Source organism: Netta rufina (genome assembly GCF_964035555.1).
Source record: "Netta rufina genome assembly, chromosome: 2".
NCBI classification, from domain to species: domain Eukaryota; kingdom Metazoa; phylum Chordata; class Aves; order Anseriformes; family Anatidae; genus Netta; species Netta rufina.
The window spans coordinates 98,585,514-98,609,372 of NC_140124.1; the positions used below are offsets into that span (position 1 = coordinate 98,585,514).

A 23,859-nucleotide genomic window follows, 5' to 3' on the forward strand; every position below is an offset into this window, starting at 1 on the left:
GCGGTGGCGGCGAGCCCTGGGAGCCGTAGTTTGAGCGAGCTGCCTCCTGCGCCCGCTGCTGGACGAGGCTCCGGGGAAAGCAACTACAGCGACCGCCATGCCCAGCGCCGCCCCTGCGGCCGCCCTCAGCTGGCCGAGCCGGGCATGGCGGCCGTCCCCGGCAGGGCGCAGCGGCAGCGGGGTCGCGGCATGGCGGCGGCGGCTCCTCTTGGTGCCGCCGGGCTCGGGCCGCCGAGGGTGTTTGCCCCTCTTGCCGCCGCCGCAGGGCTCAGGTAATTAGTGGTGTGCCTGCCCGGCAAAAGGGTGTGCTCTCTTTGCTGCCATGTCTCGCCATCGCCAGCTTCATGGCTCATGTTTCCAGTTCTGAGCTCGCCCCTCATGGCCTGGGTGCTGTACCCTGCCCGGCCATGAAGAGGGTTTTTGGGGTGGCTCAGTGGGTACATGCAGCCCGAGATGTGCAGCACAGCCCTTCCCAGGTGTAGGAGACAACCAAAGTTTAACATGCAGCTTTCTGGGGTTGCTGTCCCGAGGAGTGCGGCTTAAACCTGGGCTAGGTGCTTGAGCTGAGAGGAGTAGCGCAATCTGCACTAGTCTGACAAGAAAAGGGCCATATTATCTTAATGCCAAATGTCTACATGTCCAAGGCAGTCAGGCCTTTGTAATAAATAGGACGGCTTCTCTGGGGAAGGTGTGATTCCTCAGTCCTTCCAGTGCACGCTCAGATTCTGAAAATCCAAAGCACCGAGTTCAGAAGTAAAATCGAGAAAGGAGGTTTTTCAGCCAACCCTTATCTATAATCATTTTAACAGCTGTTTCATTCCTCCCCACTTTTTTTAACCTGTAACCAAAATAGGTGATACCCACCTTTTCAAAAGACCTTGAAATCGATAGCTGAGGAATAAAGTAATGTCAAAACATTGCTGTCATTTGTGTTTATCCACAGGTATGCCACTACATTTGGAGAAGTAGACAGGTTCTGTAATTAATTACAGCTTCCTAGGCATTCTTTGAAATAGTTTTGTTCCCTGACCAGCACACAAAAAACCCTAACCCAAAACAACAGCAGCAACCACAAAAACATGTTCACGTTGCGAGTACCGCCGGGTATGAAAGTCAAAATACTGGTACAAAACTGAGTCCTACAAATTGAAAGGTAATGAAATAGCAATTGAGGTTGTTGTGCCTCCAAGCTAGAGCATCTTTGTTGGTATAGAGGTAGTTTTGCTGTTGCTGAACAGGACTTTTTTCTAAATCCCTTTAATGGCTTCTGAAAAATGCCGTTTGTTATGGACTCATTCAAGTTGGTTCTTCATCTCATTTTCTAAATGTGCTTGTTAATAATACCCATCACTAAAACATTTCCTTGACCTTCAGGGTGTATTTGACATATGGTTACTTTTTTTGTTGCTGTTAATTTTGTTAGTCTATTACATTTTGGCATCCAAACTGAAATGTGTATGTCTTTGTGTTGCATTTATAACAGCTCCCAGGATAACTTCAGGGATTTTTTTATATGGCACAGTCAACAACATAGGATACAGTTGTTTTTTTTTTCTTTCACATTTTTTTTTTCATTGAGCATAAACAGATTCTAAATCAAGAACAGTATGCATTAAATATATGGGGTGCCCCTTTGCTTCAAAATTATTTTTTTTTCTCTGACATTAATTGATTGCTGATAGCCATGGCAGGGTTGACCAGATGTTAGGAGGCCAGCTGGTGTTACAAACTGTGGAGCACTAACAGAGTGCGTGGGGAGTTGTGGCTGCTGTGTGGAATCACAGAATACCAGTAGGTATTAAGTATAGGGATGTGATGAAGATGGGAACTCCGTCTGAATATATGTGTGCGGTTTGAAGATGGGGTTTGTGATTACGACTTTGAAGTTCTTTATATATGAGAAATAGTTTAGTTCCTCCTATCAGAAAAATGGAAAAAAAGTGTAGCCTGTTGGATTCTAAGACTTTGTGTTAGAAGTATTAAAGGATACTTTTTATTTAGAGAGAGTATTTTGTATACAAATTGTTGTGTAAATGAGCAATAAAAGCTTTGATAACCAAATATTTTCCTGTAGAACTGACAGTTACCCGTCGAGCTGCTAGTATTTTAGCAGGGGACGGGCTGAAGTGAGCGTAGAGCCTCATTTCAAATGAGGTTCTGTTGTACAGTCAACGGAATTCTTTGGCCGTTTTTGAGAGACTTTCCAGGTATTGCTCTGTGTGGTATCTTCTAATAGCTTACGAAAATTGGATGCCTCAAAAATGCCTCTGGCGTAACGTTACAAAACAGAAGATTAATACAGGCAGTCTGATTTATGGCGGGGGTCTATCTGGAGCTTGACCGTGGTGCCCGCCATGGTGCAGCTGTGTGCTAGATCTCTACCGGATTCCAACTGACCTGGTGGTGCAGCATCACTCCCTTCTGACTGCTGCGAGAGGTGTGTCACAGGAGAGAGACCTGTGAGTTTAAATCTGACATCTTCCCGATGTCAGGTATTTTAGGTATTTTGCCTGATATTTTAGGGGATAATTGTTCAAATTTGTGAACCGATAATGAGTTACCACATGATGTGTGCCCTCAATCCTGTCTCTTGAGATGTGGTGTCTAGATGCGCATGATATGCATATTTCTTCATTTTATAATGTGACTCCTAACAGTTTTTGCTTTCTAGAAATTCATCGAGGAGCTTTGCTGCCAGGCCTGGGGAATATTCTGAAACTGTAAATACTAAAATTAAAAGTCTATATTGGAGACCTCCCATAAAACCAAAAGCTAATATGTGCATCGAGAGGTGAGTATGTCTTCAATATAAGACTGTAAGAGCCCTTGCAGAGTACAAGCAATTTTTTCACTGTGTACAGTTATTAAGTTAATGCATTGGACGTTTTCTTGTCAGATGTTCTGAGCTGAAAAGGAGATTTGCTTTCCTGACCTACTTTGGGATCCTGAGTTGACCTCAGGACCCAAGTCATACGCAGCCTTCAGCAACTCCTTTGCAAGTCATGGGATGTGATGATCCTTAAAAATAAAAATTCTTATTGTATTATGTAAAGAAAAGCCAGTTTGGAATTAAACTCCTGATGTTTCTCTTGATGATTCTTGGTTTTTATAGGTAGTCTTAGAATGGTGGAGTGAGATAAGGGAGAGGGAAGTGGCTGCTGCAAACATGCTGCAGAGGGAATGTTTCTCTCTCAGTTTGACATTGAAAGGGCACTTTTTAAAATAGTCGTGAGTTGTTTTATTTTTAAAGATATTTTACATTTCTACAAAAAGCACCTAAGTATTTTGTAGGGAAGATTAATTCCTTTGTTTCACACATTTGTAGCTTTCTGTGTTAGTCATTTTTCTGTTTCCCATTGTATAGCCTGTGCCATCCCTTATGTTGTTAGGTTTGTGTGAAAGATGAGAAAAAAGTTTCCTTCAAAAGAAAAATAATGTGGGTGTGAAAACTACTGCTGAGAATTTGAGATCAAGCATATTATTTTAACCAATTTGTAGCTTTTAAAGGGATCATTGCTAAATTTTCTGTGGCATAAATGCAGTAACTGCTTGGGGCTTACGCTGTTTGAATCCTTTTGACGTAAATAACTATGCAAGTTTTGGCATGCTTGCCTCTCTGATAGTGCAACTGAATTACTGAGTTTTAATACAAACCCTGGAGTATTGACATTATTATCATTCTATGTTTGAAATCTATATAGTTCTGGAATAAAGTATTATAAATCAGCAAGTGTTCTAAATGATACTGTTGGAAAAAAGAGGCATGGCTGAGGCGTTGACTTTCACAGCAGTTTGTATTTTCAGTGGTGATTTTGATTTTATCGTATTACCATGCTCTAAAAAGTTAGAGTATAAAATACTTTTATTCTTTTTTAAATTCTGTGCTGTTACCAGGTACTACTCAAAGGGTTTGTCAGTTAATACAAAAAATGATGGTGTCTTCTCTGAAGGCTCTGTTGCAATTCTACTTAGCCTGCAAAGAAACATCACAAGTGGGATTTTGCGGCTGGCACCTGCAGTTCATCAGGCAGCCTGGGAGACACACAGAAGCATTAATGTTTTTAAGGTGTCACACAACTCTTAGTTTGAAGTTCACATCTTCCTGTTGACATAAATTAGAGCTGTGTGAGACCTCTGAGCACACGTGGCTTGAAGATTTTGATGAGGTATAGCATGATCCCACTGTTTGACTGGGACATTTCAGTGCTGATGCATCCTGTGAGCTGACAGCACAGTCAGGGGGTGAGTGAGTATCTGCAGTTCTGGGAAATGCTGACGGACTGCGTGGTGAAATCATGGTACAAGCAGCAAGAGGCTGGAGTTGAATGAGGTAGTTTCATGTCAGGCTGGGTTGAAGTTTAATGAAAATGCAGACCCATAACTTTTCACGTAATGTCCTGTGCCACTTGAATAGGTTGTGATGAATTGTTTCAAGCACGTTTTAGATCAGAGAGACAAATTAGAACCCAAACGTTGTGAATTAACTCTTGAGGTTGAAGTTTGATCTGGGAACTGGTAGTTTTAATCTCTTTTTCTTTTTGCTCAGTTTCGGGGTTAAAATTCTTTGCCATTGTCATTTCTGGAATTTGCAGGCGAGTCTAACAGCATTTCTTGTTTTCCAGCATGCCATCAGAAATGCTGGTGAAGATATTTTCCTATCTGGATGCTGTATCCCTGCTGTGCGTCTCTTGCGTGAACAAGCGCTTCTATCATCTGGCCAATGACAAGTAAGGGAAGCGCGTTAGTCTTTCTTGCACAGCAGCTGAGTTTACCTGAGCTACGAGTCTTTCTAATTTAGTTCTGCTGATGCCAGAGCACTGGTGCATGTACCTACTGGCAATTACTCTGCTGAAAATGTACTGCGTAGCTCACAGTACAATGTGCTGCATGGAATTCTAGCTGTGCAAGCCCTATTAACTTTAATGGGAGTTATGAGGCGAAAACTAAATACAGTGCTTTGAAATGTTGCTATTAGCATTTATGTTGTTATAAAATTTGCATATATTTCTGTTTGTATTCATGTGCACCTGTGCTGGGTCATTGATTCAGGCAGCCCTTAGAGGTGTGTAGCCAGTAGCTTTGTAGAATTACAGCTTTCCTAACTTCTGAAGTCCAACTTCTTCAGCTCTTTATCATTTTTTTTTCTTTCCAGAGGATTTGACATAGTCAAGTGATTGATTAATGGGTTTTATCTGTTGCTCTCTCTGTCAGATTTTGGCGACTTCTAAATGAAAACAAAAAGGGCAAAAGTAAATATTGACAACCATCTTGTAAGTGATTGTTTATGCAGAGCTCAAAAAGAGCCAGTATCGCCATTGGTTTGTGAAACAATCAAGAAGACAGCTTAGTTTGTGTGAAGTAACTAGCATTCCTGGGTATCGTTTTTTTTTTTCTTTTTTTCCCAGTATTCTGCTGCATTCGTGTTGTTTAAATGAGAAAATCTCTTCCTAAATAGTAAGTTGCTGCAACTGTATCTCACTTATTTGCTAAAATTGGAACAGTGAGTTAGTTAACATTGTCACCTTTAGGACTGATGAATTTCAAGGAAAGTTCATAATCCAGATTTTTTTTTAAGCTGTCAGAACATCCATTTAGGTAAAAATGGTATAGTTGATGCAAATTATATATCTTAATATGCTTTTTCAACTTCGGGGTAGTAAGGTAAGGTAAAATCGTTGTAGCTATCAAGGGGAACTGTTTCCATCTCAACAATGTCCATTTCCATTTTTTAATCTCAACAGAGATTATTGTGTAGGCAAAAATGTGATTCGAGAAGAAGATGCTTTCCCTTATCTAGGAGACTGGCTGGTTCTGTAAGATCAGGTCACGTCTTCCTGTTGGATTTCTATGGACCTTCCTGAGTCCCTGAATCTTCTGGTGAATTAACATTAACAGAAGTTTTAATTGAAGTCCCTGCACATCTCTGTGACAAATCTGGCCTTGTTTGTAGACAGAGTGTCTTTCTGAGGATAGTTCTGCTGTCCTGGAGGTACTTACTGTCAAGCAGGTTCAATGGCTCTTGATGCAACAGGACTGTCAGTCTTTCAGCATGGTGCATCTGTGATACCTAATGCTGTGCTTTGTCTTTGGGTACTTTGAGTACTTCTGCATCAGTAACAAAGTCTGGTTATGGGCATGTGGAGGCTTATTCTCAGTAGCTGATGAAATTGGAATGGTTTTCCTGGACAGGAGGTAGTGGGATGGATGCATTTAGTCCTTGAATGCGTTAATGCTGTAAGGAGGGAGACGAAATGCATTACAAAGCACATTAACGTAAGTTTGCCTGGGGATAAGTGAGGACTGGTAAAGGTAATCTTGCTGATAAATTGCAGAGAATTTCTCTTGAGAATTTGATTTCTTTTGCTGTTAGTTTCCTTTAGCACAGTTTTGTTGACTGTGTGACTTCAGAAATAGAAATCTAATTGGAAACCGTTAAATGCACATTATTGTTTGGATTCTTTTAATGTCTTGTACTCAATACCTCTGTGCTGTCCTAGAGATCATTGTGGGTTAGGAGAGAAATGTGACCCCTCTTTTTTCCTAACAGTAAAGAGATGAAACCGTCATTCCTGTTGGATGTTTCTTTGATCTTTTTATCCAGAACTCTTCAAAAGAGTGCGGAAGGGGTTGGCATGACAATGATACCTCTGTCAAACATCAGTGATTCTAACTGTCCTTCTCCACCCTCTTTTGTCTGGGTCTGTGTGAGAGACGTGAGGGGTCCAGATTGCTTTTGTTGAGTAAGAGCTATTAAAACACGGGTTTCACAAGTTCATTTTCTGTGATGAGGATGCATCGTTATTTTGGGATGGAATTTTTGAAAGCAACTGCTTAAGCTTAATCAGTTTTCATTCAAGTCACAGTATGTCTGTGTTGTCTCTGAGCTTCATCCTGCACTTTACATTTTCAGGAAGACAGACAAGACTTACCTTTGCTTTTTTTCCTGTTGATAGCTTTCTTTCAAACCTGTACCTTTTTTTTTTTTTTTTTTTTTTTTTAAATCAGTGAGTCTAAGGGAGAGTCTATGAAGGAAGTAGCAGCATAAATTTAGGGAAAGTTTTTTTAAAAACACGTGATCTGGTATGCTATTGAGAAGCACAAAAGAGTGGGAAGTTCGCAAGATAAAGTGATCCTACTTTCTACATCACTAGCCAAACATTTTCTTTGTATGTAATTGTGATATTTACCAACCGTGCTGGCATATTGTAAGAATTAATTGGGTAACTTACCCCCCTCCATTTTTTTTTTTTTTTTTTTGCTTTGGTGGAACAGAAAGTCACAAGTGGATCTCACTTGGTATGTATACTTCAGAAGAAGAAATGTGTTCAGAGTCTGTGTCCTCTGAGATAGCCTTGTAAGCTCATGAGACATGCTGACATCTAGCATCTTTTGTTTCCTGAGCTTTCAGGTTTGCACCAGGGGAGCTGACCTGATATGAGCTGTTTGAAGATCACCATAGGCAAAACTGCACAAGCTGTGCCTTTGCATTTTCTGGACTAGTACCTAGGAGGCTACACATTCTGGTCCTCTATAAATTCAGATTTAGATTAAGCACAGTTTGCTGATAAACTAGGACTTTATATTTTTCTGACAACATTATGCTTAGTGGTATCTGCGAGCTGCGTATAAGATGTATTGCTGAAGTGACTTGATGGTTTGTCCTTATAATTAAGTAACTCTTGACATTTATGTTATTTTCCCTTGTATTATGTTTTATCAGTGGAATCTGGCTGAAAATCTATTCTGGTTGTTTTCCACCAAAACGGACAATTTGGAAAGTGAAGTCTGTGCAGACAGAAAATGGTCCCTTGAGCTGTGCTCCTATACAGGATAGAAAGCCTGGATACTGGAAGAAAGAATACATCTTGAAACAAACAGCTGCTGTCACAAGTAGAGTAATGCAACTTGTTAAACCTGCAGATCTGTATACAGGTCTTCCAAATAGAATCAAAAAAGCTATAAAGTAAGCAATGGCTTGTCACCAAAGACATTTACTCAAGAACAATGTACACAACATTAATGCATTTGGAAAGCTGGGGGGACTGGGAAATAGAGCTATAAATTGCATATCATGAGGTGAAGATAGAACTACAGCTGACTAATGACCTAAATAAGTAACAGTTAATAGAAATTTAAAAACCTTGTTAGAAGCATAATTTAAGCATAGTCATTTTGAGAATCTTTTACAATATTAATATTTTTTTCTAAACACCTCCATTCCCTCTCTATTCCTGAATATCAGAGCCTCTGGCTTGAGCTGGATGATTGTTCTGAAGGACAGAAATGGAAAGGAACATGTAATGGAGCAGGCAGACCTGTTTTTTAAGGACACATCTGTTACTATATTTTGGTATAGCGCAAGTTGGCCATGCTTAGACATCCTGTTAAGCCTAAAACTATTTGGAGTGACTCCATTGCTTCTTGACCAAAGCAAAGCTCCTAGCAAGAATGGGTGAGTTTTTACATAAGATTATTTTTTTTTATTGGTTGATAAAGTGTCTATAGGAGCTATCTAAACTTGTTTTGACTTAACAAGTTAATTTTTTGTGAGAAAGCCTCTCTGATAGATCTTCCAAAGCCTGTGTCCTGCTTGTCCACAGTTACAGCTTTTTAGCAAGGAATAGATATAATCCAGTACTCGGTGACGTTAATTCATGGGTTAATGCAGCTACTGCCAACACAAGCTACTGCCATACAAACTAGTAAACAGGTCTTGCCTTGGGAAGCTAAGTCTGAAGCAGAGATACAAATGAAGCAGAGATACACAATGCAGGATAGGTGTTAGAAACGCTAAGTATAGAAAAGGAAGGATTTGGCTGTTATTTTTATAACTTAAGTGTGTATGAGACTCTTCTGGTGTTATTTCATGAGAAAAGATGACTACGTTTAAAATGTGTATCTGAAGTATCTATCTGGTTGCTGGAAAGGAATTTTCCAGGTCTGTGTCTTACGTGGGTTTTAGTATATGCAGTATCAGCTACACACTTCTCACACAGTAGATCTCAGACAAAAAGCAACCAAACCAATCAGGCAACAAATCAAAATAATAATAATAATAATAAAAAACCATATCCCTAGCAGTAGATCTGTGAAAAGAGTTTTGTTGATCACCTGAAAAAAAAAAAAAAAAAAAGAAAGAAAAAAAAAACCACAAAGCCAGGTTTCCATTGGAAGAAGCAAAGTACTTGCCTAAAAAGGTGAGAAAGGTAGAAGTGTACCAGTCAAATTATCTGAAGAATGTACTTGTTTCTACCAAGATGATGATTCATACTTAGAAAGTAGTAAAAGAAACCTTTCAGTCAATTGGTGTATTTCCAGAATCATGGGTTGTTAGAGATTGTGCATATGCATGAAGATGATGATTTCCCAAATATTATTAGAATGGTATTCAGAATGTTAAAACAAGGAACTCATGCAAAGATTTTGGGAAAGTATTTGCCACCAGCCTGATTGACTTAAAGATAGAAGGGGTTAGTGTCCCTCCCTGCTGCAAATCCTACAGTTCCAGCCAATGTAAGGAAGTTGCTGTCTGTTTCTGTCTTCCTGGCAGTGTGCAGTGAAACTACTGGGAAATCTAGGAACGTTTTTGAATCCATTAGGAGCTTAAGTCTGTGAAGAGTTGTAAAAAGAGTTTTTTCCCCATTCTGAGTAGGTGACACAGACTCTGCTTTCTTTCTTGTTATGCCTCATTAGCCAATAAGAATGCCTGCAAAAGTATGAACTTCAATAAAATGCTGTTAAGGAGCAAAATTGCTTTAATTACAATGAACAATCTATAAATAATTTTCTCAAAGGAAAATTTCCTCTGTTAGAAGCTCATGATTTATTAGATAGGCAGTTTGATCTTTCCTTGGAATTTTGCTTCTGTGGGGGGACTTAAATTTGCCTTCCAAGTAGCTAGCTTCATACTTTGAAATATTTCATGACTCCATCTGGTACCAGCGTACTATTATAACCAAACGATAAAGATTTCTGTGGATATATTGAAAAAATGGGCAAGCATATTTGTTTATCCTCTCTTTTTTTATATATGTTTTTAAAGTAGTGTATTAAGCAATCTTGTGGTGGCATTATTTCTCTTCCTCTTAGCTGTTGAGATCCTGCCAGTAGGATCTGTTTACTTCTTGTTTAGAAGTAAAGTTTATTGCTGTGTATGCTGAGTACTTTGAAAATAGTTTTCCTCAAGTACTGTTAGTCAGAACTTCAGATTTAAAAATGAAGTTTAACTCAACTTTTACATAAAGAAAGAGCCATAAACTTGTTGCTATTTGCTGAATGTTCTTTTCAAAGACCCCGTCGACGCTCCCTAATTGCTGAATATGATTTTTCTAACCTGACTGAAAGTAATGTAACACTTGGGGCCGATAAGCTTGTCCAGCTCTTCAGTCTGGATCCCGGACTCTTAGTAGGACTTTGGAAGGTAGAGTAACATTTTTATTTCTGTGCTTTATTGTGACTTGATTATTTTTTTTTTGTCGTCCCTCCCTCCCCCCTTTCATCTTTCTTTTCTCTTTGGATTTAAAAGATCTTGTCTAAATTAAAAGCAGGAAAATACAGGTAGGGGTAGCAAATTGATGATTGATTGTATTTTAAAGAGATGTCACAGGTATATCTGTACTTTCCAAACAAAAAATCCTCTAAGTGAAAAAACAGTTATGTATCAGTATATTAGATACTGTAATGATTTTATTTCTGTGTTCAGTTGTATTTATTTTGCAGTCTTCACATGTCAAAGTTTGATATCCCAAAGACGTTCTAAATAGAATAGTTTGAGGAGGGTGATGCTTCTTACCCCCCATTCTCACTCCTTGCCTTGTCTCTTTTACTCAAAGTGATAAATTCCCACAAAGCAAGGTGGAAGCTAGTTGCTTCCTTCAGTCTACATCACCAGGTAATCGTATCCTCTGCCAGCAGAAGGAATGCTGTAAATAGTGCCCTTGGGGAGATACTCAGTTCTTGGTAGTAAGTGCCTAAGTGAAGTGTCTGTGTTCAGGGGTCAGTCTGTGAGCTGTATGGTAAGATGGGCATCTTTAGAGAGCGGTCTTCATCTAGAGCAGAATTCAACTCTGAAGGAATCTGCATCTGTGCGCTGGATACTGTCTCAAACTTTCTGTTCCTGGGTTGAATTCAGGGGTGGCAGCCCTTCCTTGCTGCCCCAGCCGTGGCAATGAGGTAGGTTTAATGATGTTATTTGCCACTGGCCAGGAACTTCTCTCAGGGAGCCTATGAAAGTTTCTGGAAACTGTTCTTATTTTCAACTGGATACTCTTGCTACCTCAAATGTACACAGTTACCAGAGGGATTGTTTAAAACCACAGAAGGAATATATGCTTCACCCTTACTTGAAGGTGTTCATTTCCTAGGAATTTTGGAATTGCTTGACCTGTGCAAGCCTATTGTTGACTGTCTCAATCTCTGAAGGGCTCCAATAACTGAACAACCATTTCCTTTGGATATTCAGATATTTAGTAGACCGGTGTCCCTGTGTTGCTGTCCCTGTCATTTTATTAGTGTGTTACCTCTTCCTGTGCTTGGAAAAAGAACTCTTTCAGCACCTGGAAATGGTTCAGACAAAAGTTCCACTAAATTGTTAACCACCGAGTGTCTCGCTCTAGTATATTTTTCCTGCTTAATTTTCTGAACAGCTGCTCTTACTCTCCATGTGGGCAGAGTAACATTAGGCACTTAACTGTAGATGGGTGTAATAATCATAAATGCCAGACATCTTGGTTTTTACACAGAGCTTAGCAGTGTAACAGAAATGGTTGATGCTGGCAGGTTTGACAACCACAGACAGGTTATGTGGGCTTTCTGTTAGTTGGATGGAGAAAGGCTGAGAGACGCTGTGAGTAATAAACCTATTTCATATCTTTTATAGCATTAATATTGCATTACAAAAGTATGGGACTAGCTAAAAATAATATATGGAGTGGGGGTAACCCAGAGAGATGGAAACAATAGTCACCTGCTTTTCAGGAGTCTGGCAACAGTAAACACTTTTACCATTGGTCTACATGTTCGCAAATGTAGGACTTACAAATGCATTTTTCTTTAAAAAAATAAGGGCTGAAATCAGCATTCTGTGATCTTGAAGTAAATAGATACCTCTGGCTCTGTTTAGTTCTCACAATGAGCTTTCAAGTTTTCTTTAAGCCATGTAGCCTAATGGAAGGCACGTCTTACCCTTTTCCCAGGAGTACATAATCTGGTGAAGACATCTAGGGTTTTATTTTGAAATTCAGTATTTCTATCAAATAACTCTGTATTCCTCACTGTTAGCCCTCTTTGCAAATAGTTCCTTACGTTTGCTGCTCAGGTATTTAGCAGCTGGGAGTAAGGTCTGTTTGATTATTCTTAGTTATCCCATTTGAGGTGATAAGTGGAAGCCGGAGAAGTAAGACTCATTGATTGTTGCTGATAACTTTTGCTTTGGCGTTTCCCTGCTGTTCCCCAGAATGCAGAAATGTGGTGATTTTTTACCTACATTCTGTACTCCCATGAAAAGAGTTGCAGTTATAGGAGTATTTGCCCACGTGTTAAATCATCCTGCCATTATTACAATAACTAGCAGAGTAATAAGCAGCATTTATCTATGAATTTTAATGCTCAGGAAGACCTTGTGAAAAAGAGTATTTCTGGATGAAAATACATCTACTTTAATTAACTTTTCAGGGAAAAAATGAAATTGCTTTTGTTATGGCAAGTCTTCATTATCATCAACTTCTTGAGAGAAGCACTTTGGGTTCTGCTACTGTGTAAGTTGTTTTTTTTTCCTCCTCTGTGGGTAATAAAGATAACCTTTTGAGTAAAACTTTGGGTTTTAAAATGAAAATTGGTTGCTGATAAGAGGTTTGTATTTAGGCAGTAATTGACCATTCTTGTTCAATATTAACAAGTTACGGTAACTATATACAAAGGTGTAGAACTATTTTTATACTAAAATGTTGCCATTGTTATGCTATTAGGCATTGTTATGGTATCTGTTTTCCAGTGTATTGTGTGTGTTTACACACTATAAATGGTTTGAAAATATGGGAATTATTTTTTTTTAGCTATAGAGAATGATTTGGGGGTTTTATTTACCTCTCATCCTACCCACTCAACTTTCTGCTCAGTTGTATGTGCTAGTGGTAGTTTTATGTTCCTCCTATAACTTAGTATGACTCTTTTCATGCAGAAGGTAAGACTTAATGCAGTCTCAGTAACAAAAAGGATGAGTTTTGTTGCTCAGTTGCCTCTGGGCTTTGGGCTCTTCTGATCATCTGTGTGCAGTAGTTTATTGGGCTAGGTACAGGCAAGCTTATTGAATAACTGATGTTCTAGAGAAGCCTATAGCTAGTTGGCTTTTAGATTTGTAGATAAGATGATGCATTTTTTAAAATTTGTGTAAACAAGTCCATATTTTGGAGTTTTACAGATCTGCCTTTAAAATTTGACTGTCATATTTACTGCCTTTGGCTAGACTGTGGAGCTTATTAGTAAACTATTAAAAAAGTATGGTGAACTAGAAATGTTTGACTTTCAAAAGCATTAGCAAAGATGAAAATTCGTATTTTGTAACGTTTTTTCCCCCCTCCTATAACCTCTCAGTGCGGGTTATATACTGTATCTCTTTCTTTTAAGTCATTCCCTGTTTCTTAATTCCATGTTGTTGTTTTTTTTTTTTTTACTTAAAGTCAATATGTCCTTCCATCTAACAAACCTATGCTGGATGATATTGACCCAGAATATGGACTGCATGACTACGACCTACATCTCGATATGCACAGTGGAAGCTGTACTTACCTGTGTGGAACATTCAAGAGCCTCTTTTGCAGAAAAGGTAGAGCTGACAGAACAGTAATGCCTGTTTTTAAAACGATCCCTGCTGCTATGCTTCCCCTCTCAGATTCAGTTTCTCTCTTCTAAGGGAAGAAACTGAAATGGATTTTTAGAGTAAGGTATGTTTTGTTGTTCTTGTTGTTTCATTATTTCTTTATATCTGCATGGCGTGTGGTGAGGTGTTGTAAGCTTGCTCTGTATGAAGTCTGTCCAGTATTACATTAACATAATGTCAGGCCTGAGCTATAACATCTGCGAATTGTAAGGGTATTTTAGTTTGGTTCAGTGTTGAGGTAATAATGCAGCGGCACAGCTTTTCATGCAGGCAGGTGTTCGTACCTACTTATTTACTGTAAGGGAAAGTGAGTTTGTCTTTATACATTCCTTGGTCATGTTTTTGTAGAATTTTTCTCAAGTATACTTTAGGTACATTGACAGGTTGAATATTTCAATATGTTTGTAGGAGATTGTGTGGACTTTAAGATTTAAAGCTTTTATTTAGTTCAAGTTTAAGGCTGCCCTTTCTGACAATTTTCAGTTCTTCTTTGTTTTAATAAGATACTCTTAGCCATCCCTATTGTTCATGTACAACCCAACTTAATAATTCACTAGGGTTTTGCCAAAAATATGGATGATCTTTCTTTGACTTGACTTTAACACAGCCCTGCTTGCAGCTACACTACAGCTGTCTTACGATCAGCAGAGTCCCAGGGTACAAGTGTTGCTCTAAGAATAAAAGTCCTCCTGGGGTAGCTGTTACAATCCTGAATAAGCTTTATCAGCAAAGATCTCTTCTGCTGGCGTCTTACATTCGCAGCAGAGCTTCATGTGATGACAGAGGGCTTTCCGCTTATTTCTTCATCCTGTAGCTTATGCAGATACAGCTATGCCAACAAATTCTGCAAAGCTGGCTAGGGATGCGTTTTTCTTGGTGACAATTAATGCAAAGTCTTTATGTGTGCTCATACGTAAATACTGTAGCTTGTTAAAGCTGAGCTTTAATGATATAATATGCCTGCTGAACAACTGAGTGCCCCAATGACAACTACGTGAATGGTGAAACTGTGGAAAACATAAATCTTGCTCGTTTATTGCATAAGATTCAGTTTTTCAGTGATTTTTTTTTTTTTTAATAGTAGGTCCCATCAAATCCGGTCCTTTCCCGATCCCAGATAGTGAAAGTACTGATACAGAATACAGAAAATAATTACTTACTCAAGCATAAATATTTTTTCACAACTCTTAGATCTTAAACAATGAAACACTGTAAATTAATTATTGCTTCCCACTGTTCTTCTAATAACAGTACAAATGAGCCTTCCTTTTTCAGAAAATACTGCTTTTAAAGAAGACAGTAGAGGGCACTGCTACCAGGCTTGACTGCTTCACAGTGCTGTAACAAATAGAACTGTCACTGGGACCGTAGGCTGGTATGCAGCATTGTAGTCCTTTGGATTTGAAACATGCATGTTCTCAGATTCCCTGAAGCTCCAAGCTTGAAATACGGGAACACTTATAAGAATAAAACTTCAGTGAATTTCTAGCCATGAAGCAACAGAAATCTCTCCTGAGACGTTGTTATTACAGGAGTCCTCTTTATGCCCTCCGAAAAAGAATAATTTCTTCTGTAAACTGGCCAGGGGGTGTGGGTGGATTTTTGTTTGTTTCTTTCTTTGTTGGTTTTTTTTTTTTTTTTTTTTTTTTTTGAGGTGAAAGCTACATTTTGTTCTATAAAAATGAAAATTTCAGGCTCCTAGCAGTACAGCTGCACAAGAGAGCAAGATGTGAGACACCTGCTTTTTTGGTGTCAGTTTATTTTATTTTCCCCACTTAGGAGTTACTTCTGTTAAAGATTAAGCTGATCTTTAGGCAAGTTTTTGTAGCAAATGTCCAGGACCTGAGGTTGTGATGCCATCTCACTTTGATAGTGAGAAAATCTGTTTTATGATCAGTATTTTTTTTTCTGGGCTGTTTTGATTTTGAGTTCTTTAACTCTGTGAAGCAGGCCTTGCATTCTGCTCTCAGAGGACATCAGCCAGCTGAGGCCATGGTTCTGCAGGCAACAAGCTCATCTGTTGTCTTTTTTCCTCCATATACTTGTATATTAATAACCATCTTCTTGTATTTGATGGTTTGCACTTTGCTTTTAGGCTCCATCTAATGACACTCCTTGTCTCATTCTGTCGGATGACGCTGGAACGTGGAGGTTTCTCACATAGTGAGAAGTCTTGCTGTTTCTTAAAATTCTCTACCCAATCCACAGTTACTTTAAATTATGCATATGACGTGCCAATGGCAGTTTTCACAGTCTAAGACACAGATCAACTGTGAGTTATTATACTGAGGTTTTACTTATTTATTTGTTTACATTCTGAAGCTACAGACACATCTAGGTTACCAGGGAAAGCCCATTTGTTATTCCAGAGAGCTACTGATTTATTTGTTCAAGTTCAGTTTTAGTTTTGTCTGCTCTCATTAGTGCCCATTACTGCTGTGTTCATTCTTCCTGCTCTGTTTTCAATTCTTTCTGCAAGATTCCGAGCATTAAATTAAAAAAGTTATATCACACTTCATTGAACCAAGTGGATGGACTGCGTATGACTTCAGATCTTTTTTTTGTTCTTAATACTTGCACTGCAGTAGCTGGCTGTTTTGGCACCCTGTTTTGGCTGTTTGTTAGCATTTTATTTTATGCTTCCTTCCATTTAAACTGAATTGCTAATATGGTCTTGTTGACAGATACTGTAGGGTGAATATGCTAAAAGCTTTCAAACTGAATGTATTAGAAAACTTTTCTTGTTTTCAGGAAGCCGTGACAAGCTTTTCATATAACTCATCCAGAAATCAGGAATACTATCTAGGTTTTTAATAAACATCCTTGCAATGTATTTACCTAGTTCTTCATCTGTTTAAGTATAGCTTTGTAGCAGCATGGTACTTTAAGCTTTGGCTTCTCAGTGTTATTCCTGTTTGATGTCAGTTTTGGTGTGCTCATAAAACAAATGTAAGGGGGTGTTTGGAGCGCTTGTAAGATTAGTTTGCAAAATATCCCATCCTGTGTTTGGAAAGTTTTTGCTCGACCTTGAAGATTGATTTACAAATTTAAATGACCGTTTCAGCGTGGTAAGGCTTGTTGTTACCACCAGAATTAGCATCAAGCACAGCCTGACCTGTGAAAATAACAATCAAATTATAACTCACAACAAGGCTTGGTTAGCAAATCAAAATCGCATGCTTTTAGCAAAAATAAGTGCCTGTGAACTCTTGGGTTATTATTTCTTTCCCTGAGGTTCGACTACATGTTGTATGTTCTCCATATTGGTATTCCCTTTATTTGGAAGTGCCTGTTCCCTTTAAGCTGTGTTGACTGAAGGGCCAATTTACTGCTCTACCTGTCTTACATAAACTCTGAACTGTACCAATGAAACAAATTACAGATCAGGTTGAAGGGAAACCTGTCTAATTTGCCTCATCCATGTTTAACAGAGCTTTATTTGCCCTTTAATTTCATTTTCTTTCTTATCTGACTGGGATGAGGAAGGGGACATGTAAGTAATTAGCACTTTGATTCTTGTAGTAGTACTTCTAGTAGTATGTTTTCTTTCTTATGCATACCAGGACTAGCTTTTATATATATATAAAAGTAATAAACGGTTATAAGGATTGGGTTAACTAACCCATGTGTAATTAGCTATCTGCCTGCTGTTCTGCATTGCTTCTTTCTATTCTCACTTGAAGTTGAGAAGTATTTGCAACAGGCAATTTCCAACGTGCATCTTAGCCAGGTGGCCCATCTAGCAGTGCAGTAGTTGGTGTTACTAATATTGTGCAATAACACTGTTGTGCTGGGCTACATTAATTTATTAGTGTGCTTTTTTTTTCTTTTTTTTTTTTTCAATCTGTCCTTATTCCATTAAAACTTTAATTTGTTTTGAGTAAGTGAGAAGAATAGCTGCATCCATTCAAATCTGAATTGCAGAAAGCTGCATAGCTCTTTGGAAAAAAATGCTTGTTGCCTGATGTCATTTAAAATCTCTTGTGTAAAAGCTCATCTTTAAGCTCAGGCTCTTAACGTTCTTTTTGTAAAGCTTGAATATTCATCTTGAATGAAATATTGTCATTGGATTTGATTTACTGAAGTTTGGAACTGAACCATATGGGTAGGCATCACCCATACTTAACACCTCTTTTTTGCACGCTGACCTGGATCCTGGAAGTGAATTCTGCTTGTTCTTTCCTCCCCTTCTGCTGGTGAGGCCACACCCAGAATGCTGTGGCCCCTGTATACTGGGCTCCTCAGTGCAAGAGAGTCATGGAGCTACTAGAGAGTGTCTGACACAGATAATAATGGGAATGGAGCATCTCCAGTATGGGGAAAGGCCGAGAGAGATGGGACTGTTCAGCCAGTGGGAGAAAAGGCTCCAGGGAGAGGCTTTTGGTCTTCATAAGTACCCAAAGGGGTGCAAAGAGGATATGGCCAGGTTCTTTTCAACGGTGCAGGGGGGTTGTACGAGATGACTTCCAGAGGTCCCTTCTAACCTCAACGATTCAGTGGTTTTCCTTCAACCATACCAAATACATTCTGGTCATAGTCAAGATGGTTCGACTGCATTCACACTCCTGTTCTAGACAGTGTCTGTACTGAGCAATCCTCTGCTTCCGCATCCTCTCATGCGTTGAGCTGCTTTCTCCACACATTGCTCTTTGGACTCCTTACTTGACTGATGTCTTTCCAGCATCTCATGGGTGTTGCTTGGTCCCATGGTACCAATTCAGAGACGTTTCTGGCTTTTGTGGTAAACTATGGGCTCAGTCTTTTTCTGTCACTTTGCCTCTAGCAATCTGCTTTCAGCAGCCACCAGGCAAAGGCTTTTTGCCTTTTTGATGTTGCTTCTGTCTTCAGCTTCTTGCAGCTAATGGGCTTTATTGATGGAGAACCATGGGCAAACAACTTCTCTTTTTCTTCTCTTATTTATTTATTTATTTATTTATTTATTTATTTGTGTGTGTGTGTGTGCATGTATGAGTTCCTTCTTTCTCTTCTACCTGCCTCATGCGACTATTAGCTACTTTCTACTTTTTGGTTCTGTTCCCTGACCCCCCCCCACCCCCCATTTTTTTCCCCTTTCGCATCTCAAGTGCCTTCCTTCTTTATTTGAAGAGAGATAGTATCTCTTGTTCAAATAAGATTGTTGAAGTGAAATCCTGTTAAGAAACTTTATTCTGTCATGATGGGGTGCATTTTTTGTGATCAGAGATCTTGCTTGTTTTGTTATAACTCAAACTATAAACAGACCATTGGATTGCCTGTTTAATTTTCTTCCAATAGCAGGAGAAAAAAGGAAAAAAAAAGCTAAAAAGGCAGTCTCTCTCTGGGAGGAGAGGAGGACATAGCAAAGAAATAGTTATGTTTAATAATAATAAAGTGATTTTAATAATTCTGTGAAAGAAGAGAAAGGAAGCTTTAAAAACGCATCATAATTTAAAAACTTGATCCAAATCAGGGTTTAGTGCTTGTCAGTTTAAATGACCCAGTATGCTTTCCAGGAAGGGCTGATTGTTGTCCTTGTTTCCTGTTTTGTAGGGTTATTTGAAGAACTAGACAGAGCAGAAAAATTAAAAAATAAAGGGGGGAGGGGGGAAGGAGAGGTAGGAGGAAGGTATTTCAGCATTTATTTCATGTTTTATACATTAAGTTTGACTTTTTGGGGGCAGGCAGCAATGGAGGCGCTGGTGGCATGTGACTGAAGTATTAAATACGGAATGTAGTCCTTGCATCCTTGTGTAAGGCCTTTGGTGGCCTTCAGATTTTTATACGGAAATCAGAATTATTTTAGCTGCTGTTTCTACTGAGGATCACAAAATCAAAGCCCCAAATTGTGACTTAAGTTCTCCATAATGTGCTGGATAGCTAGCTGTTGGTGTATGTTGGAGTTCCTTACAGGTGAGCAGGTGGAAGTAAGGAGAGAAGAAGAGAGAGAATATAAATAGCATATTTGACTGGGCTTGATTTGCAGATGTATAATGTTATATATTATTAATATTTTCAGGTGACATTGAAAATGGATATTTAAGGCTCACAGTTGTAAGCTTAAAGGATAATACGAAGCACGTGCCTCTTATTGGGACAGTTGGCTTATCCTGGGAAACAGATGCCTTTAAAGGCAATGTAAAGGTCAGTCAGAAATACTTTTTGTTTCTGGAAATGTTCATCTCAAAACAGAATGATGTTTAAGCATCCTGAATGTGCTACTTTTTAAAATGTTTTTATTTGTGGAAGGTATGTCTTCTAGAAAAAAATAAAAAGGAATTTAAGTATTGTAAAAATCATGTGAATGTTGAGAAAAATAGTTCAATACTTTGTGTTCTGGAGGATTTGTTGCATGATAGACCCATTGTGCATATATGATGATGACTGCAGTGCTTTCAGCTTGCTGAAAATGTTGTTTGACCAGCATTGCTTGGAAGCACTGGACAAAAAATGTACTGCAGATGTGCCTTTTCTTTTTTCATTGCAGGCAATACACCTTAACCCCCAAGGGAAACGCTGTGCAGTTCTGTTGTAGTGTGTGTGTGCAATGGAAGTTAGAAACTATTGAAGAATATTAAAATGGCAGTGGGCACAGGCAGAGACAACCTAGCTATTGCCTCATACATGGGGTTGCCTGGGTTAAAAGTTTGTTATAGTGGACTTCTTACTTGTTCTCCTTTATAAAATTCCTAAAGAATGATTTCTAAGAAGATTAAGAGTAGTTCTGTAGATCTTGCAACAGTGAAGGCACATATTTTTAAACGTACTTCAGCTGCATGGATATTTCAGAAGTACCAAAAATACTAATAAAAGTAATTTAAGCACTACTGAAAAAATAATAAGATTTTGTTCAACAGTTGATTCTGGCATTACTTGAAAAGAGTAAAACAATTAAGAAAATTATCCTCCTTCTAATCCTGCATTAGGGCGAAATGAAATACTGTCTGATAATATTTTGCTCATAGGCATTAACATACTTGTTTTGTAGTTTACAGCGTCAACCAGCTGTCCTGTGCAACAAAAAATATAAAATTTATCATTAAAACTTAGTAACCTACGTGTATCTGTTAGGAGCATCAACTGCAGTTGAGCTTGAATTAGTTTCCATTCAGTTTGCCCTCTCTAATTACTCATAGCATTTTTTTCTTCACGTTCCTTGTTGACAAGCTAATTCACTTGCATTTTTCCCCTCTCAGTTTGTACCAGGCGGTTTTGAGGTAGGTGTTTGTTTTCAAAGAACAGCAAATCCTTTCTCTGTGTATGTTAAGACTGTTGTATGTTGGCAAGTAGAAGGAATTCAAGCTAACAAGAAAATGCTTTTAAAAGTAATTGTTTGCCATCTTTCTTTAATGCCTATGTTTTGTGTAATTTGTGTGCCCATGTAATGCCTATGTAAAGTTAGTGGGATCTTGGCATACAGTGTGCTTCATTTCCCTGAAAAGTGTGTGATGAGAGGTAGGAACTCTGGTTGCTGTGCTGGGCAGATATCAGGAAATCAGGTGATTTACAGCTGCTTGGCAGGATTTTTTTTTTTCTTCCACAAAAATAATCGTAAGTATCATATAACAGTCTGGGAAATTAACTGTCAGAGGAAACAGAGAGCTAAGCCTGTAGTCTAGTTTAGTTCTGTCCTACGTGTTTGCAGCATAAGTTCTACTGAATATTTGCTTTTAGGAAAAAAAATAAATCATATCAATCTTTGTTAAACCCCTTGTTTTATGGTGAGCGCTTGCACATGTCAACACAGCTGTGGGTAGAATTCAATTTAGCTTTTGACATAAATCTCTATAACTCTTAAAACACGTGAAGGCCAAATAAAATCAGTGACAGGAGCAGAATATGACACTATTTTGAATTTATTTGAATTTTCTCTGGTACTTCCAGTAAAAAACACTTTGTCTGGCACTTCTGGGTATTTTATGAAAATTGAAGTACCGATACTTTGGAATGTATGGAGGAAAAAAAGATCCACCAAATGCTTAGGGCCACCCTGCTTTACTTTTCACAATTGGCCTTTGAAATGCAAGATATCAGACCACAAAATAGTAGCTGTTAGAATTATAGAATTACAGAACCATCTAAGTGGGAAAAGACCTTCAAGATAATGAGGTCCAACCATCAACCTGACCTACCCAGTCCCATCCCTAAAGGATATCCCCAGAAGACACTGTATCTTCTGAGCCTCTTGTACTCAAAAACTATTGTAAACATGGACCCACTGTGTAAGATACCCACCCAATTTTACAGAGTTAGGAACAAGGACTTTGCCCACCGGCAGTGACTAGAACACAGGCAACACCATCCCAGTAGGGCGATGGATCCTTTACAGTACAATTTTTTCCATAGAATTCACTTAAGACTACTTTGTTTCAAGTATATTTATAGGTCATATAAATTATTAAATGATCATCAGATTTGGTTTGAACTGTATATTTGCAGCATAGTCTATAATAACAAGCTTAGGAAAATTTTATAGGTCACGTCACTTCTTAAGGTTTTGCCATCTGCTTGGTATTGTTTGATTAAACTTCAGTAGTAGTGAAATAACCGTTAAAGCTACAGAAACACAGCTATATAATACTCCAAAGCAAAGCATTCCAAATTTATTTCTTGGCATAGAATGGGTGATGTTGCATTGTTTAATTTTGGAACAAATTATACTTCTGGAAGTAATGCATATACATGTGTGTATATATATATATATATATATAAATATATATATAATTAAGATTGTCTGATTGACTATTGATTCAGAACAGGTGAGAATAGGTAATAACTGCTATTAGCAGTGATATACAGCCTGTATGCTTTTAAGGCATATATGTGAAAACTTCACTTTGTAAGTGGCCAAGAATTGCCATCCTGATTTTAGCCTTAGAAAGCGATGTAGTTGTGTAGTGTTGAAAATGTTTATTTGCAAGTTTTTTTTTTAAACAAGAAGAATTATTTGGAGGAGAAGACAATGTAATAATAATACCTTTTTGGGAGCTGATGCTTGCAGCCATTCAGAGAGTGGCCTTTCATTTATAGCTGGCGTATAAGAGTAATTGTGGTTTTTTGGCTGCTTTAGGGCTTGTCTCTTTGAATGTTTTTTGCAAACATTGCTGCATTCATAGAAGTTTAGTACCTTGGTTTAAACTCAAGTTTCTCATATTGAAAGGACTATTATTATTTGAATGGGAAGGTAACTAATTATTTTGAACCACAGATTTTAAAGGCTTAAAAAATCTGCAAGAAAAAATGATTTAGGCTGGCTGTGCAACTTTCTGTTTGGCAAGGCAGTTTTTAGTGCCTGTAGGATGTACTTTTGATTTCTGTAAGAAACCTCTAAGTATCTGTTGCTTTGCAGTAGTCAGTAGAACACTGTCAATTATATTTTGAATTTTCAGCCTTCATACCAAAATTTGCTGTGTATTGAACCTTTAGTATTTCTCCCTAAAGTCAGGGACAGAACTGCTTACTGTGCCATGGCATAGGAAAATAATCTCCTCTGTTTGTGTTTTAGGACTGTTTTGTGATGGATGTTACTCTCTTGGATGAAGCCCGAAAGCCCTTCTGGTGTTTCAGTGCCCCAGTCTGCATGGAACTGTCTTCCAAGGGGCTGTCTTCCAAGGAGTCCAGCCTTTATGACTACATGGGTTGTGTCTATACCACAGATTATGCAGATGCAGAGGGTAAAGTCTGTGTTGAGTTGGTATGGCTGGAAGAAACCAAAGAGTATTTCATAGTCAGTCTGGTGCTCTACGTAAGCACTGAAAAGGTTAATAACTGGTATGGAACAAACTACTGATGTAACTGGGGTGTTAATTTCCTCGCATTAACAAAGAAAAAAATTAATTTTTTCATGTTTAAGATTTGATGCGAATGAGTAAATAGTGTTCCTGCAAGTTTTGTATCTTTCAGTTTTTCAGTAACAAATGCAATTGCATTTTTTTAATTGGCATAGATGAAATTGAAGAGAGATGTTGATATAAATTAATATATTTTTTTTCTCTGTTGAACATCAC

At 38.4% G+C, this 23,859-nt stretch overlaps 1 protein-coding gene across 1 annotated transcript; it reads left to right on the forward strand.

Moving 5' to 3' along the window:
* Positions 1 to 153: 153 nt before the first annotated feature.
* Positions 154 to 23,642, forward strand: FBXO15 (F-box protein 15; the record flags this gene model as incomplete). Its single annotated transcript, XM_084281376.1, has 10 exons — positions 154 to 272; positions 2,672 to 2,791; positions 4,623 to 4,727; positions 7,721 to 7,963; positions 8,243 to 8,452; positions 10,291 to 10,420; positions 12,673 to 12,755; positions 13,677 to 13,822; positions 19,872 to 19,996; positions 23,358 to 23,642. Exons 1-10 carry the CDS (start codon positions 190 to 192, stop codon positions 23,640 to 23,642), a joined length of 1,530 nt encoding a protein of 509 aa, XP_084137502.1. The 5' UTR covers positions 154 to 189.
* Between the last annotated feature and the right edge of the window lie 217 nt (positions 23,643 to 23,859).